A 14,983-nucleotide genomic window follows, 5' to 3' on the forward strand; every position below is an offset into this window, starting at 1 on the left:
CGACAACGATGAGATAATGTCGAAACGATCGCGCGACATAGCGCAGGACGACCGGCCTCCCAAGAGACCCAAACCGGAGCACAGGAATGAAGACCGATCGCAACTCGAGGATATCCATTCGGCGCGGCAACTGCAACAACTTCTAACCTTCCGCCAAGATGGCATTCAGCAGTTACGACATGGCATAGCCTGCTTCAAGGCCTTTCTGGACAAGATTCTATACCAGGACAACGAAGATGAGACCGCAAGACAACTGTCGATACTGCGCGAATTTTTGGAGAGCGCAAAGCCCGCCGATGCCAATGATCTCGAACAGCCCTTTCTCGCGCAGCTCTGGCAAGCATGGTCCTTTGCGAACGAGAACCACATCGACCCTCTTGCATCGTCCGTGAGTGCCATCATAGCGCTGCTCCTTAAGACTTTGTCTGGCAATATCGACCTCCGCGAGTATGGGTACCTGCTTTGCCGGACCGTGTTGCAGTATCAGCATTTGCGGCTCATCAAGCGCAATCTCGAGGCTCCAAAGCATAAGGAGAATGTCATGTCTCCATGCTTGAGGCTGCTGATTGAGGCCGCGAGCTTTGATGGTGGAGTCCTGGCCAAGGAGGTCTACAAGAAACGGGAGCTGACGTTCGATGCTGGCACGATACGGAGGAATCTGGGCCTCATCAGGACTGAGTAGGTTGGATGAAAGCTTGGCTATCAACTGTCGCTAATCAGCGTTCTAGCATTCCCGAGGCGGAACTTCACAGACGGTTCTCCATCCGAACGTGGACGGTTCGTTACATCTTGACACTTCTGAAGCACGTGCACGAAGGGGGAAAGGTCGACATTCTGTCTAGCAGACCAATCTGCACGGGACTGTTCCATCATCTCCGCGTCGATCCGCCTGCTTTGGTGGAGGAGCTGCTGGACACTGTCGCGAAAAGTGTTCTCAACGATGCAGATTTGCCTCGATCAGCGAAAGCCGCCCTGTTGATCCAGCAAAATCTCGAGCGTGTAACTGAAGTTGCAACTCGATCGCGAGCAGGCAACGCATCCGCTGAGAAAGCGTTCAATTGGCTGAAGAGCGTATGCTCTAATCCATCACTTGGCCTGCTCCGGACTAGCGGCTGGTACCCTCCAGGCACCACAAATGAAAGTAATGTGGCTGATGGAGATGGTACCATTGATCTTGGACTGGACAGTATCGAGTTCTATGACCGGGACACCCGGCCAGACATCAGGAACACTAACCTGTTGCCATGGCTATGCACCCTTCGACCGCACACGAACCTGCAAGAACAAGAGCTCATTCTGCTCTGCTTCCGCTCGGCCCCCGAACTCGTGGCTGCATACTTTGCGGAGAGTAATATGCAGTTCGAGCCCAAGTTGTCCAATACATGGATTGGTTACGCCTCGTTTCTCTTCGAGGTTGTGCAACTGCCTTTGCCTGACCTCTTGGGCAACGAGAACGAATGGGCCGAGTTGCCACCGCAGACTACCATCATGATCGAAAACATACTTCCGCGTCCGTTGACGCAGAAAGCGCTCACTCGATGTTTGAATCAAAGCAGCGAGCTTGTGACGTTTTTTGCTGTACGACTGCTTGTCATCGCCTTTGATAAGATGTCGAGGATCCGAGAGCAGCTGGCTATTGGCGCCGAGAAGTCGCCCGGACGTTCCGACCTCTGGCATGCTGCGTTGGAAAGACTACTGGTCGCGTTCGCTGGTCGCTGTCCTAATATGAAGGATGTGGTGTCCACATCCCGCAAGCTCGCGGATGATGATGAGCATGTTCTCCAGCGGGAAGCCATCACCAGGCTCCTTCGACTCTACTACGAAGTCACTCCCCTCGAAGCATTTGACGCCCAATTCGACATATCTGCTTCTCTCACCGCAGCCTTGCTACGAACAGAATCGGCAGACCAAGGCGAATTTGCAGGGATCCGGGCCCTGGAACTTGAGCATTTGCTCAAGATTGCTCGATTCAATATCGGAGTTCGCTGGCTGAGCAAGCAGGGTGGGCTGATGTACTCGCCAATCATCACCCTTCTCAAATTGCACAGGCAGGACTTGCAGAATCAGACAATCAGGGGATTGATCTGCTATGTGTTGATTGAGAACAGCATCATCAGCAGTACCGCTGTGTGTGATGCCCTTATTGCTTCTCTGATCCGACTCGATGATCCGACGTTCGCTCATGTTGGCGCCTTTCTCGACGACTGCTTTACGCGGGCGAGCCGGAAACCGATCAAATATGTCGATGATATCGAAGCGATCGTTCCATCTCATGGCGAAGAAAGGGCATCTCCGCCGAGTGTCTTGATTGCGGTGCTGTTGGAGCAAGCCGCGTTCGTGCTGGCCAGGCCGACGCCTGAGCGAGATGTCTCGGCTTCCTGGATTGCTACATTCTCGGAGCTCGTGGCTGCTGTCGAAAGCAACACTGCTGTGCATACGCTCGTCGACAAGCTGAAAGAACAGCTCGGTATTTCGAGCACGCGTTCCGCTAAAGGTCGTTTGGACTACTCCACGTTGATCAAAACAGTCACTCTCCAAGAGACTCTCGTTGAAGAAACCAATGGATTCGACTCGGATGATTCGGTCATTATTCCTTTCAAGCCACCGCCTGAAGAGCGTGAAGATCACCCGGAACTCCTCAAATGGGCGAAGAAAGAGCTCGACATCGCACTCGAAGATGGCGCCGTCGATGCCTTGATCCTCTGTCTCTGCTCTCAATACCCCGAAGTCCGCACTCAGGCTCTAACGCAGCTCTACAAACTGCAGGAGAGTCTGCACAATTCCAGTCTAGAAGACAAAGATGCGGTGGCTGTGCTGCTAGGCGAGCTCCTCGAGACGTACGAATTCCATTGCGTGCCGAAACGCGAGGCTCTGCCTTACCTCGCGGGGACGTTTGCGACACGTGCGCTTCGCGTGCAGATGCAGCCGATGCATGTCATGTACCCGAAGATGAACAAATATCTGAACAAGGGGCCCGAATGGCGCATACAGAAGATGCCAAACTACTGGCTCGACAACACCGTGCTTTCTACGCCGGAAATGGACGACGAGTATTGGGAGGAGGCACAGTGGGTCCTTGGTTGGTTGATCGACGGGTTGAGAACACCGGCAGATCACGAAATCTTGAGACGTGCGGCGGTGTTTGAGAAAGTCATGAGTTTCGATGGGTCCCCCGGAGCTGCTGGGCGCAAGGACGTAAGGCACGCTATACTGGAACTCCTGTGGCGAGCGACCTTTGTTGAGGGAGGTAGTACGACACTCATCACTCGCACGGGAGTGCTGGGTTGGCTTGACATGATCGAAAGTAGTGGGGATGGGGTGGAGCTGGCGTTGAAGAAGCGGCTTGTCGAGACTTGCGACAAGACCAAGATCGAGGAATGGAGTGGAGTGCAGTTGAGCGATCTATAGACTCGACATGGAGCAAGTAGCAAATGTGTGCAAACAATGCCTCTCATGTTAAACAAAAACCTCAGCTGACACACCACTCACGTGCCCTCGGGCCCAGCCGCCGCAGATGTCTGGAAGTGGAAAGCACGACCCTGCGAACTTTCGCCGACAACCACTTCATTTCCACCCACCAACCACAAACAAACCGCCCCACCACTCCCTCCTCGCTCATCACCGCGCACACACTCTTCATACTTTGCAGTCGCTAATCCTTATGATCTTTCCACGGCGCAGGAACTCGTTATTGCTGCCTGTCGTTCGCTCGCAGTTGTAGAGCCTCACTACCGTCCTCCACGGCCGAGACACCTTCCAGCAACTCGCTTCTTCACTGAAGGCCCTGCGAAGAAACACAGCGGCTCCGTGTCTTGCGCACGGCCGCTCACTTGGCTCTGTTGCCTCCGAGCTGGGCCATGAGAGATTTCTGTCTTGTCTGAAACATTCTTCACCAACGCACATCCTCCTCCGCCAATTCGCATGATCTCGCTCTGCGCACCTATAAACACCCACCGACCACCTCACACCTCACACCGATCATACAATCTTCAATCTATCTACCCGCACCACCGTGTGGACAGCAATTGCCGCGTGCCCCCAAATACACTCCTCCTCGCTTGCGCCCCGCACGTCGCACAAAACCCCGCATCACACCGCTCACGCCCACAACGGCCTGAAAGGCCGCGGAAGCCTCAACAATGGCTACCCGACGGTACACGCGCGAAGAGCTGCTCACCCTGCGCTCTTCGCCGCTCGTGCACAAGCCCGAGGACTTGCCGGCGATCGAGCAGTGGATAGAGTATGTCTACGTCTACACCGGCGATTCGAGGGAGAAGCTAAGGATCCCGCACAGTGAATCGCTGCAACAACAACAACAGACGTCCACGAGTACGAAGAGGCAGCCGTTGGCTAAGACTGCTGCGACTGGAGGGGATGCTTCGCCTATGGGCAGCTTTAGTACGGGTGTCCGACCGGGATTGGTTAGCAGGACTACGGGGAGCAAGAGTGGTGGTGAGCGCAGGCTTGGCTTGTTGAAAGGTGTTTTGACGGAAAGGCTAATGAAGTATTCAGAGGACATATCGCTGGGACCGCCTAAGACTATGTTTCCCTCGAGCAGAAACACACCTCGTCCCTCGGATGCTGGCTTGACTAGCGCGAATCAGACCGCCACTGGTGATGAACAAGATGGAGCTAGGAATCGATTCCTTGGAGAGCGCACTAACCGCAGAAGTGTGGTTGAAAGAGAGGGGAGAGATACTCGCGACGCCTGGACAATCGTTCGAGAGAAAAGAGCTTTTGGTGGTAACGATGACGAACACAGACAAGACAACAGGAATCAGCGACGAGACCGAGATCAAGATGGTGAGCGCAGGAATGGGCATGGTGAGAGGCAGGAGGGCCGCTGGGGTGAGAGGCGGCAGAACGGAGACAGACAGGGCGGGTGGCGAGACCGCCAGGGTGGCGACCGCGACAGAAGAGACAGAGACTGGGAGCGAGCGGCTGGTACAGAGAAAGCGCCGGAGTGGATGGATGACCCCGCTCCACCAGGCGGAGACGACGATCTATCATCAATGGGCATGCCGCGCAACCAAGAGCAGTTCCAGAAATGGAAGGAAGCTATGAGTGGGAAGAAGGCGACGGCGGAAACTCCTGAACCAGCTGCGAGAGCTGTGACTCCACCGCCCAAGGAAGTCGAGCCGACCAATCCCATGACAACACTCAAACTCGAGGGAGTGGCCGACAAGCCATTCGGGAGCTGGGGTGAAGGGAAGTCATCACAGGACAGTTCATCCAAGCCTTCTGCTATGAAGGGAAAACCCAGCCGGTTCGCGTCGATGTTCAAAGTGGCGTCACCGAAGGACGACGAAACGTTTGCAGATCCACCACCACCTGCAACTGCACCGCCAATCAATTCTGCAGAAGACGCGGCGGGGTTCCAACGCATTCTGCAGATGCTTGGTGGGACGGGTATTGCGCAAGCGCCTGCGCCAGAGACGCCGTCCTCGCCTCCTGGCCGAAGTACTTCCGGTGGCTCGAAGCAGAGGAGCCGATTCACTGGCTTCTTCGATCAGACGCCTAAGAGTCCAGAGAGGATGCAATCTCCGCCGGAAGAAGTCTTCCACCGGAATCAAGTTGAAATGCTTCGTGACAGCCGCAACAGCGTCGAGGACAGTCGCAATATGTTTGTTGCTACACTCCCAGACAGTCGAAATGACGAGCGCGTAAGGAGGGATCAAGTGCCTAGCAATGCGATCTCCCCTGAGCCGCCAATGAATGGATCGCGAGAGCATGGCCATTCAGGGCGCATGAACGACATCTTCCTGGACGGACAGCAGAAGCCTCCTTCACGTGGACCAGCCACTCCAGACATCAACATTCAGAACTTGCTTGCGGCACAGCGTGCTCAGAAGTCTCAGGCACAAGACAAGAACAGCCAATTTTTACTCAACCTACTGCAGGAGAAGGGCTCGCACTCCGCATCGCACCAAGCACAGCAGCAGCAAGCGCAACAGGCACGGCAGGATGGCTTTCCCCTCTGGCTCGACCAACCTCCCAACGTACCACAAGAACCGCATGCGCCGAAGCCGCGCGGTGCGCCTCCGCCACCGGGATTTATTGACGAGCAATTGCTTCGCAGTGGGCACGGAGATCGCTCACGACAGGAGCAGCCGGCGATGCCCGAACAGCGCTCGTCTCAGCGCGCACCACCGGGCTTCTACGATGAACAGGCACTGTACTTCCAGCAGCAACAGCAGCAGCAGCAGCAGCGTCGCAACTTTGCCGAGCAACCCCAGCAACATCCCCAACAGCAAGGTCCCGGAGGTCCAGGGCACACACGCAGAATGAGCGGCCACCCCATGCCGCCGCAAATGCACATGCCTCCCATGCACCAATTCCCTCCTCAAGGCCCACCGCCGGACTTCTTGCAGTCGCCTCAAGGCCCGCCTGGGCCAGGTGGCCAACCTCCGCCCCCAGGCTTCAATCCTCAGTTCGCTCGCCACCCACCCGGCTTCCACGGGCCTCCAGGCATGTTTCAGCAGCCTCCTCCACCGCAACCTCCGCCCCAGCAGCGGGGCGACTTTCCAGGTGGAATGGTCTCGCCTCCGCCCAATGTGCCTCCGGGTTTCTACGCTGGGCCGCCGGGCATGCATCACCCGCCGCCTCCGCCTGGCTTCATGGGTATGAGGAATCCGAATGAGGGTGTGCCTAGCAGGGGCTATGAGGGACACGATGGCGGAATGGGGCCAAGACGCTAGTATCGATGGTGGTAGCAGTGCGTGGCTTTTGAGGAGGAAGTGTAGCAGCGTTGTCATGCGTTGTGAGAAGATTTGATTTGGGCGAGTCAAACGAGCATGACGAAGGGACTATGGGTCTTTACCTTTGTGGCTGCGCTGGATTCATTGCCGTGTCGAGACGGTGCTGGCACAGCAATGAGGACTACATGTCCCACTAGATAGTCCTCGATGAAAGACAAAATGCAAGAAACTGAGATGGATGCTTCTAGTGTCAGATGAATTCGGCCGTAGATTGACAACAAGTGCGATCGTCCAGCTGCTGCACATCTCGCTCAACCTGGCTACGCGACGTGCATATGATGCGATGGCCTCGTTGTGAGAGCGTGGCCGAAATGCACGTGAAATGCACCCTCCCCACCCGGGGACCCCACATCCGCGTCAGACCTTCCCACGCAGAGAAGGAATTTCGGCTCACTTGCTCCAATCGCGTCAACGCCAAACCCAAAGTGCACCGCAACAACGTCATTTTCAAGCATCAGTCCCCCGGAATCGGGACCACGGCATGGGGCGATCAGCATCGTGGGCGGGATTGGTGTTGCTTTTCGATGCCGAGACGTATTAGTCCGGGTGGCGTCTGCTTGCTTTCTATTTTGTTTGCTTGCATGTCTTCTTTCTTCTTGTCAGTCTCCATTACAACTTCTGTTGGAAGTAGAGTGAAGACTCGATAGCAGGGCGGACGTCGCGACAATGGCGCTGTTGAAATACGACATCTTCGGCAGGGGGCTCAAGCTCCAGATTGCCATTACTCTGACGTGTCAGATTGCCTTTATGTTCGTCACACATTCCACACATACCAGAAACAACGTCGAAGAGAGAGAAAGATGTAACGGCTAACACGCGACTCCGCACAGCTTCTTCGGCTACGACCAAGGCGTCTTCTCCGGCATCGTCACCAACACCAACTGGAAGCAAACCTTTAGCAACCCGACGTCCAGCATCGAGGGCATCATCGTGTCCATTTACAACCTGGGCGCCTTTGCCGGATGCATCCTCACCTTCGTCTGGGGCGAGAAGTGTGGGCGGAGGCTGTGTATGTGGATTGCCATGGGCTGGATTGTGAGTTTCGGTGCAGGCATTGTTGTTTTGTCGATGTTGTATGGCTGACCGTAATTTTTTCGGCATAGCTGGTCGGAGCGGCACTACAGGCCTCTTCGTACTCTCGTGCGCAGATTCTCGTTGCGCGGTTCGTCACTGGAATCGGTACAGGCATTGAGGTGGGTCTTTCGAATCTTGAACTTCTTCTCGCGTCTGCGTTGAATCCCTCCTAATACGGTTCCAGACTTCCACTGTCCCAATGTACCAATCCGAACTATGCGACGCAGATAAACGCGGCCGCCTAGTCTCGTCGGAGCCCTTGTTCGTCGGCGTCGGTATCGTGCTCTCCTACTTCTTCGACTACGGCATGCGCTCTGTAGGCGGCGAGGTGGCCTGGAGAGTACCGATTGCCTGCCAAACGTTCTTCTGCTTCATCGTCATTTTCTTGGTGTTTGGCATTCCGGAAAGTCCCAGGTGGCTTTATGCTCATGGGAAAGAAGATGAGGCTTTGCAAGTGTTGTGTGATGTTTGGGATGCGCCGCCAGAGGTTCGTAACGCTTGGTTCTTCGGCCTGCCAGTTGGATCGCCGCTGACAAGTTTCGCTGAGCAGAATGAGAAAGTCAACAAGATGCACACCGAGATTCTGGCGGCTCTGGATCTGGAGCGTCGCACTGGAGAGTATCGATGGCGCGATCTGTTCAAGCGTGACGAGGTTCAGACCGGCCGTCGAGTCTTGCTTGCATATGGCATGCAATTCATGAGTACGAGGTACACCAGCCGCTTATAAGGGAGCTTTGCTAACAGTGTCTGCGATTGCGATCAGATCAAATGGGTGGCATTAACCTTGTCGTGTAAGTTTACTCGTAATGTTCAAACAACGACCTCTCCGCTAATCTTCAACAGGTACTACGTTCCTTCAGCTCTTCAGTACAACGTCGGCCTATCGCCCAATCTGTCGCTGGTGCTCGGCGGCTGCGTCCAAACGATGTAAGGACAACCCGCCTCGACTGTCGCCCGGTCGACTCCGCTAACACCTCAACTCTGTCAGGTTCTTCTTCGGCTCACTCATCCCAACCTTCTTCCTCGACCGCATGGGCCGCCGCAAACCAATGATGTGGGGCAGTCTCGGCCTGGCGATCAGCATGATGTTGATCTCAGTCCTGCTGAGCTTCAAGTTCAAGCCCAACGAATACTCGCACGAGACGGGCGTGAAGACTGCTACGGCTTCTGTCGCCTTCTTCTTCGTGTACATGCTGATCTTTGGCTCGACGGCCAATTGCATCCCGTGGGTATACGTGCCGGAGATTTTGCCGCTGCATGTCCGAGCGAAGGGAACCGCGGTGGGCATTTCAGCGAACTGGCTATGGGTACGTCGATGAGCACGTGACTTGATATGTTTGGGAATGGTGACGGCTGACGATGGAACAGAACTTTGTGGTTGTGATGATTACGCCTACCCTCATCAACAACGTGAGTTCTTACTCAACCTCCTATTTGGCTACAGAGACGCTAACAAGACTCTAGCTGCAATGGAAAGCCTACCTCATCTTCATGTGCCTCAATCTATCCTTCATTCCCCTCGTCTACTTCTGGTATGCATCTGCCCAACCCAGCCCTACCAGACCACAAAAGCTGACCTGCCCTTCTAGCTACCCCGAAACATCCAATCTCACCCTTGAGGAGGTCGACTTCCTCTTCACCAAGGAAGGAAACACTGGCCTTAGGAAGTTCACGCGACGATCGCAGCCTGTGCTGGAGAGCCTCAAGCCTGTTGCAGAGATTGAGGCCGATATTGAGAAGCATGGCGATATTGCGTTTGAGAGGGAGCATGTGGAGGTCCGGGATGAAAAGCATTCCGAGGATGAAAAGAGTGGTTAGGTGGGATGCTATGAGTATAGCTGCATTTGGGACGGGGACTTGATGCGTACCACGGCGCTTTTTCCGCCTTCATGTTGGTGTTGGGACTGGCTTCAGGATACGTAGAACGTGATGTACATCCTGCACACGATGACGTCGTGCGAACGTGCAATGTAGAGAGAGTCCATTTGTCGTTCGCCATTGCACTCGACACGCCTCGGTCCTGATAGTGATGGATATCCAATGACCAGTGACAAGAAACAGACCGGTACTTCAATACCGATCCTCCAACCATTGAAATGTCGAGAAGCATCGCCTTGTCCTTGCCCGGATCCGACGTCTCCCAAAGCGGAACTGCAGTGCGAGGCTTGACGCAACGCGGGGTCGCTAACGGCCGAAAGCCAGAGGCGGGCGGAGGAACTCTGCCTTCCCCGCCAAACACAAGGCTGCGTCACCCCGGCCGTAACATGCCAGGCAATGCAATATATAAACACCTGCGATGTTGGTCAATGGTGGATTTAGAATCATTAAAGACATTCAGAACAAGCAAGACATCGGAATACCATCGTCTTCCTTCATCAGATCGAATCGAAGCATCCATCTCTACACCAGACCAACACCCACTCAATACTTCACATCACTCAACATGTGTTGCGGACACAAACGTCGCCAGCGCCAAAGCGCCCTCAAAGTCGCCGCAACAGCCATCGCAGCGGCTATGGAGCGTCGAGCTGCTGCTAAGGCACTCGCCAATGGTGCTGCTCCGGTCGATTATCAGCTTCAACCACCGCAGGAGCAACGATTCATTCCTATTGAGGAGAAGAAGGATATTCTCAATCCTCCGCCTAGCTATGATGAGAGTGTTGGTGGGAGGAAGAGGGTGGCGGAGCGGAAGTGGTAGATGGAGGGATGGAGAGCTGGGATGTGGATGGGCATTGCTGGACTACCTGAGGCAGAGAGGGCAGGGGCAGTGTCGATGGTTTTCATTGCTTCCTCTGAGTGAATGAAGAGTTCACGCTACGACTATCTTACCCAATGTTACTATCCGCTATCAATTTCACGAACCATGTATCACATCTATATGATCCCATCCTTCCAGTCCACAAGGCTGCGCCACGCCAATCCGCAGGCTGTGCAGTAACTCTACCCCGCCTCACCACCTCAACAACACACACCCCTCTTGACCTCGCACGAAGCTACCACTACTCCCCGCATCCACCCACTACTCCTCCAACGACACACCCACGAAACATTCCGCGAACAAGCCCCCATGAACAAAAAGGCCAGCGTGCCCTTCTTTATTTACCCATTGGTCCTCATCGAGTACGCGGTGAGACGTGTATGCTCGGCCGCCGGTGATTTCAAGCATCGTCATCACGAGCGGAAGCGTAGTCGGGAATCCCAAGCACAAGCACGAGCACGAGCACAAACACACCCTCAACTCATGCCCCTCGACGAAAAGAAGCAGAGTGGTTACAAGCATCCCCCACCGCCTCCCTACTCCGACCTTGTGAACATCCACACTGCCATCCTGGAAGAGAGGTCTGCACGTCACTCTTCTGCTACAACGCCATGACCTCCAGAATCCCCCTTCCACTCGCAATCGTGCTCTTCGCCGTGTACATCGTCGCCGCGCCCGTGGACTGGGCGGTGCGCCGGTGTCGCTTCCCGAAGCGTCGACGAGATTCACAGAAACAGACACCCTCGCCATTTCAAGCCGCGAAGGACGACGAAAATACGAAGCGTGGGGAAGTCGGGTTGGCGCCGCCTAGCTACTATGAGACTGTGTATGGCCACGTTGGGAATTTGGAGGAGAAGGGTGGAGGTGGAGTGAGGCGGAGCCGGATGGTGGATGGATTGTGATTTGATTGAGGAGAGAAGGATAGGCGTCAAAGCTGTTTGGAGAAGATGTTCGACGGCGAGGAGTTGGACGAGTGCAGCGGCAGCTGACGATGGATGAACTTGCCCTCGATTGGAGTCTGGCATTGTATTCGAAATGGCCCCAGCTGTGCGCCATCTACCTAGTAACTCCCCCAATCCACCATTTCCGTTATACGCCAATACCAACCCTCAACATGCAGGCCCACGTACTATCGTTTCCAAGTAGCACCATCCTCGCCGGCGATGCAGTACCACGATTTACACTACTACGCAAGTCAGCCCACGCGCCACAGCCAAGGTCCCGTTGTCCTTGTTGCACATTGCCGGACAATCAAGATCAAAAGTATGCAACGGGCGTACTACTAGAGCTCTTCTCCGCCCCCAGCCAATCCGTGATTTTCCAAAAAGCCGTCGGGCCGGCGGGGCCGTGCATGTCGTAGTCTCTGTGATCGGGGCGTGGTCAGCAGAAACATTGTGCAAGGGAAAGTGGGAGGACTGACTTGTCGAACCAATTGCCCAGCACACCTCGGGCTGATCGCAGCCCGCCGACCTGGATGCCTTCAGACCGCCATCGCTCTTCGCCGTGGAAGATAGAGAAGGTGGTCCAGCGGATTTCGCCTTGGGGGGTTTGTCGGACGGTGCCTAATGTAAATGTCTTAAGTTAGCCGATGACCGCAACCTTCGCGATCTGGCCACAAGATGAAGTACCTCTGATTTGCGAATTGGCGTTTGGATCCCAGCTCGCATGCAGACTCCTCGAGCTCCCGCGGAAGTGCACAATGGGCAACCGCTCGCCCTTGAACTGACTCCAGTCCATCCCGTCTTCCTCTTCATCCTCATCGGCCGAGCCGGGCGGATCGATGCGCGTGACTTGCAGCTTGATACTGATCAGTCGGATGGCTATAGGACGAGAGAAGAAAGCAGCACATCAGTCATTCTGTCTGATGTAATGTTACACGTACAATTTCTTCGAGGTGGATATTACCTTCTTGCGTGTCTATGGGCTCCCGCGCTTGCTCGGCCGGCAGCTCCGGGTTGCTGAAGTTGAAGGCGTAGAGGTCGTTGTAGTCGAGGAAGCAGACGACTCGCATCCATGTGCCGGTGACGCCATATGGGTCGCGATCGTCGAGGGATGGGGTGAGTTCCTTGGGGATGCTGGAGTCCGACTCTTCCATCTCCGAGTCGTCGCTTGCGGATATCTGAGGGGAGACGTAGGATTGCGGGGTCACGCCATCGAATGGCCGATCCCATAGCAGCGGAAAGCGACCGTCTGATCGTTCGGTGAAGTCGGCCAGGTTGAATCCCAGGACGAGCATGATGGCTTCGACTTTCTCCCAGTCGACGTTCTGGCTGCCGTCGCTCATGAAGGGACCCCATATAGAGCCATCGGTGTATTCGCGGAGGTCGTACACTTTACTTCGCGCTACGGTGTGGGCAGGGATGCCGCGGTTCTGAGCTCGTGTGTTGGAGGATGGAGATCCGGTGTCGATGCGGCGGAGGGTGAAGAAGGCAGTCATGGAGTAAGAGGCGGAAGAGCGCTTGGAGGGAACGGGATCGACGGGCTTGCCATAGAGGCAGTGTAATTTGGCCGATGCTTGTTGGAGTGCTTGCGTCGGGGCGGCTTGCTGATCTTTCGTGCCGGCCGTTCTGAACAACGAGCTGGAGCATAGGAAGACATCGATGTTGTCTTGGTCTGCGAAATAATCGCTCAAGAGTTGAACATTTGCCGACTCGTCCACGTCTGTGCAGGCGGTCTGCAGCAGGTGGTCGACCTGCTCGGAGACAAAGCCCAGATTCTCACTCTTGACTTCCTTGTCCTCGCTCTGCAAGATCCTCTCCAACCTTGCCGTTTTGTGAATCAGCTCTTCCCAGTCCGGCTCGTCGAGCAGCTTTGGCTCATCATATCGTCGGAGATAGAGATCTTTATGGAGGAGTCGGTTGCCTTTGATGTACGCATGGAGCGAATGGCATGTTCTGCTCAGTGCGGCCAAGTCTGTGGGTTCGACTTCGGTGAAGACGCAGTGGAGGAGCTCGTGACTCAGGCCGAGGAGGGTCGTCATCGCGGAGAGGGGAGGGTGCGGGGTTGTGGTTGAGTGTGAATCACCAGCGATGCTGCAGGTGAAGAGAGGTCATCGAAGGGTCATCTACGAGACGAGGCCGATGATCGAACGACGCCGACTTGTCAACTGGGATGTCGTGCAGTCGGCAGATGAGGCTCAAGTGGAGTGGTCATGTCCCTCCCCGGCTCCATGGATGTGTTATCTGCTATCTCCGAAGCTCCTCCCCCGCATTAGGCTGGAAATGCACTAGCGCGGTATGGCGTGAGGTCTGCCGCCGCAGGGTCGAGGGAAGTATTAGATGGATACGTGCAGCCTTCTTCACTCCAAAAGACTGCTATTGAACACGCTCCCAAGCAAATTGATGTAGCCTAGAAAATGACATCTTTATCCTCGTCATCCCCAAGCACATTACTCCCTCCCTCCTCTCCCCCGCCTTGCGAATCAACCTGCTCATTTTCCTTGTCGCTGTGACTACGCGACTCCTTCTCACTTCTCTGCTTCTCCCTCTCTTTTACATTCTTCACCTTCTTTAACCTGAAGAACTCCTCTCGGTCCAGCTCGTCCAACTCGCTGTTGATGTAACTGATGGTGTTTTCTGTCCGCGGAATGATGACGTGCTCACTGTAGTCAAGTCAGTACGCAGGTATCTCCAACCAGAGAGACGGAAGACATACATAGCATTGACTCTCCGATTCACCACCTTAATCACCTCATCCAAAATGACAAACGCCGTCTGCAAGCTCGCCAGCTCCACCAACGTCTCCACCGCCCGCGTATACGTCTCCCGACTCTTCTGCACCTGCTGCCCGCCCTTGCCCAGCCCCGTCATCCCAAACTCACTCGTCCCCTCCATCTCCCACGTCTCGAACTGCGGCAGAAAAACACCGCTCACGTTCTCTTGCCGCGTGCGTACGCGGAACTTGGCGCTGCGCACGCTCTCGGTGATTTGGTATTTGATGCCGTCGTTGCCCGTTGCGTACGTCACTTCTGCCAGCGAGAAGGCGGCGATTTGCATCACGCGGCCCATTTTGCGCTTCGCTTCGTCGATGCGCCGCGTGATTTCGCGGAAGCGCTTCGTGAGGGCTTCGGATTTGCGCTTTAGGAGGTCGTGCCCGGTTTGCGCGCCCTTGAGTTTGGCTTTCATGGTTTGGAGGGATTGGCGGGTGGGGAAGACGGGTTCGCGGCCCTGGAGGGGGTGTTAGTGGAGAGACGAGATAGGTGGGAGGTAGTGAGTGTAGTACCGCTCCCGAAGACATGGTGGCTGCTGTTCACCTTGCAGCAAGGTGGAGGTAAAGAGGGGCGGCTTCAAGCTTCTGGGTATCACGGCGAAGTACGGATGTGACGGTCGGTGGTGCAATGCGAGATAGAGTCGGATCAGGATGACAGTGTAGCTGGATGTGGGCAAGCAAGACG

General features: G+C 55.3%; 6 protein-coding genes across 6 annotated transcripts; 3 read left to right on the plus strand and 3 right to left on the minus strand.

Moving 5' to 3' along the window:
* Positions 1–16: 16 nt before the first annotated feature.
* On the plus strand, positions 17–3,408 carry BDY17DRAFT_320591 (ribosome 60S biogenesis N-terminal-domain-containing protein; the record flags this gene model as incomplete). The annotated part of the gene is made up of 2 exons (XM_033736482.1): positions 17–678; positions 729–3,408. 2 exons carry the CDS (start codon positions 17–19, stop codon positions 3,406–3,408), a joined length of 3,342 nt encoding a protein of 1,113 aa, XP_033594658.1.
* Positions 3,409–4,021: 613 nt separating this feature from the next.
* Positions 4,022–6,741, plus strand: BDY17DRAFT_23647 (uncharacterized protein). The gene is made up of 2 exons (XM_033730304.1): positions 4,022–4,452; positions 4,513–6,741. The coding sequence occupies exons 1-2, from the start codon at positions 4,140–4,142 to the stop codon at positions 6,696–6,698; spliced, it is 2,499 nt and encodes an 832-aa protein (XP_033594659.1). The 5' UTR covers positions 4,022–4,139; the 3' UTR covers positions 6,699–6,741.
* Positions 6,742–7,424: 683 nt separating this feature from the next.
* On the plus strand, positions 7,425–9,650 carry BDY17DRAFT_243425 (putative MFS sugar transporter; the record flags this gene model as incomplete). The annotated part of the gene is made up of 11 exons (XM_033730432.1): positions 7,425–7,507; positions 7,589–7,793; positions 7,862–7,951; positions 8,017–8,319; positions 8,383–8,533; positions 8,596–8,623; positions 8,676–8,759; positions 8,821–9,139; positions 9,201–9,242; positions 9,297–9,364; positions 9,422–9,650. The coding sequence occupies 11 exons, from the start codon at positions 7,425–7,427 to the stop codon at positions 9,648–9,650; spliced, it is 1,602 nt and encodes a 533-aa protein (XP_033594660.1).
* Positions 9,651–10,674: 1,024 nt separating this feature from the next.
* BDY17DRAFT_23698 (uncharacterized protein) lies at positions 10,675–11,567 on the minus strand. Its single transcript, XM_033730313.1, has one exon. It carries the CDS (start codon positions 11,338–11,340, stop codon positions 10,852–10,854), a length of 489 nt encoding a protein of 162 aa, XP_033594661.1. The 5' UTR covers positions 11,341–11,567; the 3' UTR covers positions 10,675–10,851.
* BDY17DRAFT_23697 (uncharacterized protein) lies at positions 11,568–13,760 on the minus strand. The gene is made up of 5 exons (XM_033730311.1): positions 12,496–13,760; positions 12,219–12,410; positions 12,011–12,152; positions 11,830–11,953; positions 11,568–11,776 (listed from the first exon to the last, which is right to left on the minus strand). The coding sequence occupies exons 1-4, from the start codon at positions 13,568–13,570 to the stop codon at positions 11,848–11,850; spliced, it is 1,515 nt and encodes a 504-aa protein (XP_033594662.1). The 5' UTR covers positions 13,571–13,760; the 3' UTR covers positions 11,568–11,776; positions 11,830–11,847.
* On the minus strand, positions 13,745–14,968 carry BDY17DRAFT_290247 (putative vacuolar ATP synthase subunit D). Its single transcript, XM_033732478.1, has 3 exons — positions 14,812–14,968; positions 14,245–14,756; positions 13,745–14,191 (listed from the first exon to the last, which is right to left on the minus strand). The coding sequence occupies exons 1-3, from the start codon at positions 14,824–14,826 to the stop codon at positions 13,939–13,941; spliced, it is 780 nt and encodes a 259-aa protein (XP_033594663.1). The 5' UTR covers positions 14,827–14,968; the 3' UTR covers positions 13,745–13,938.
* Between the last annotated feature and the right edge of the window lie 15 nt (positions 14,969–14,983).

Source organism: Neohortaea acidophila, assembly GCF_010093505.1.
Source record: "Neohortaea acidophila strain CBS 113389 unplaced genomic scaffold BDY17scaffold_1, whole genome shotgun sequence".
Classification (NCBI taxonomy): domain Eukaryota; kingdom Fungi; phylum Ascomycota; class Dothideomycetes; order Mycosphaerellales; family Teratosphaeriaceae; genus Neohortaea; species Neohortaea acidophila.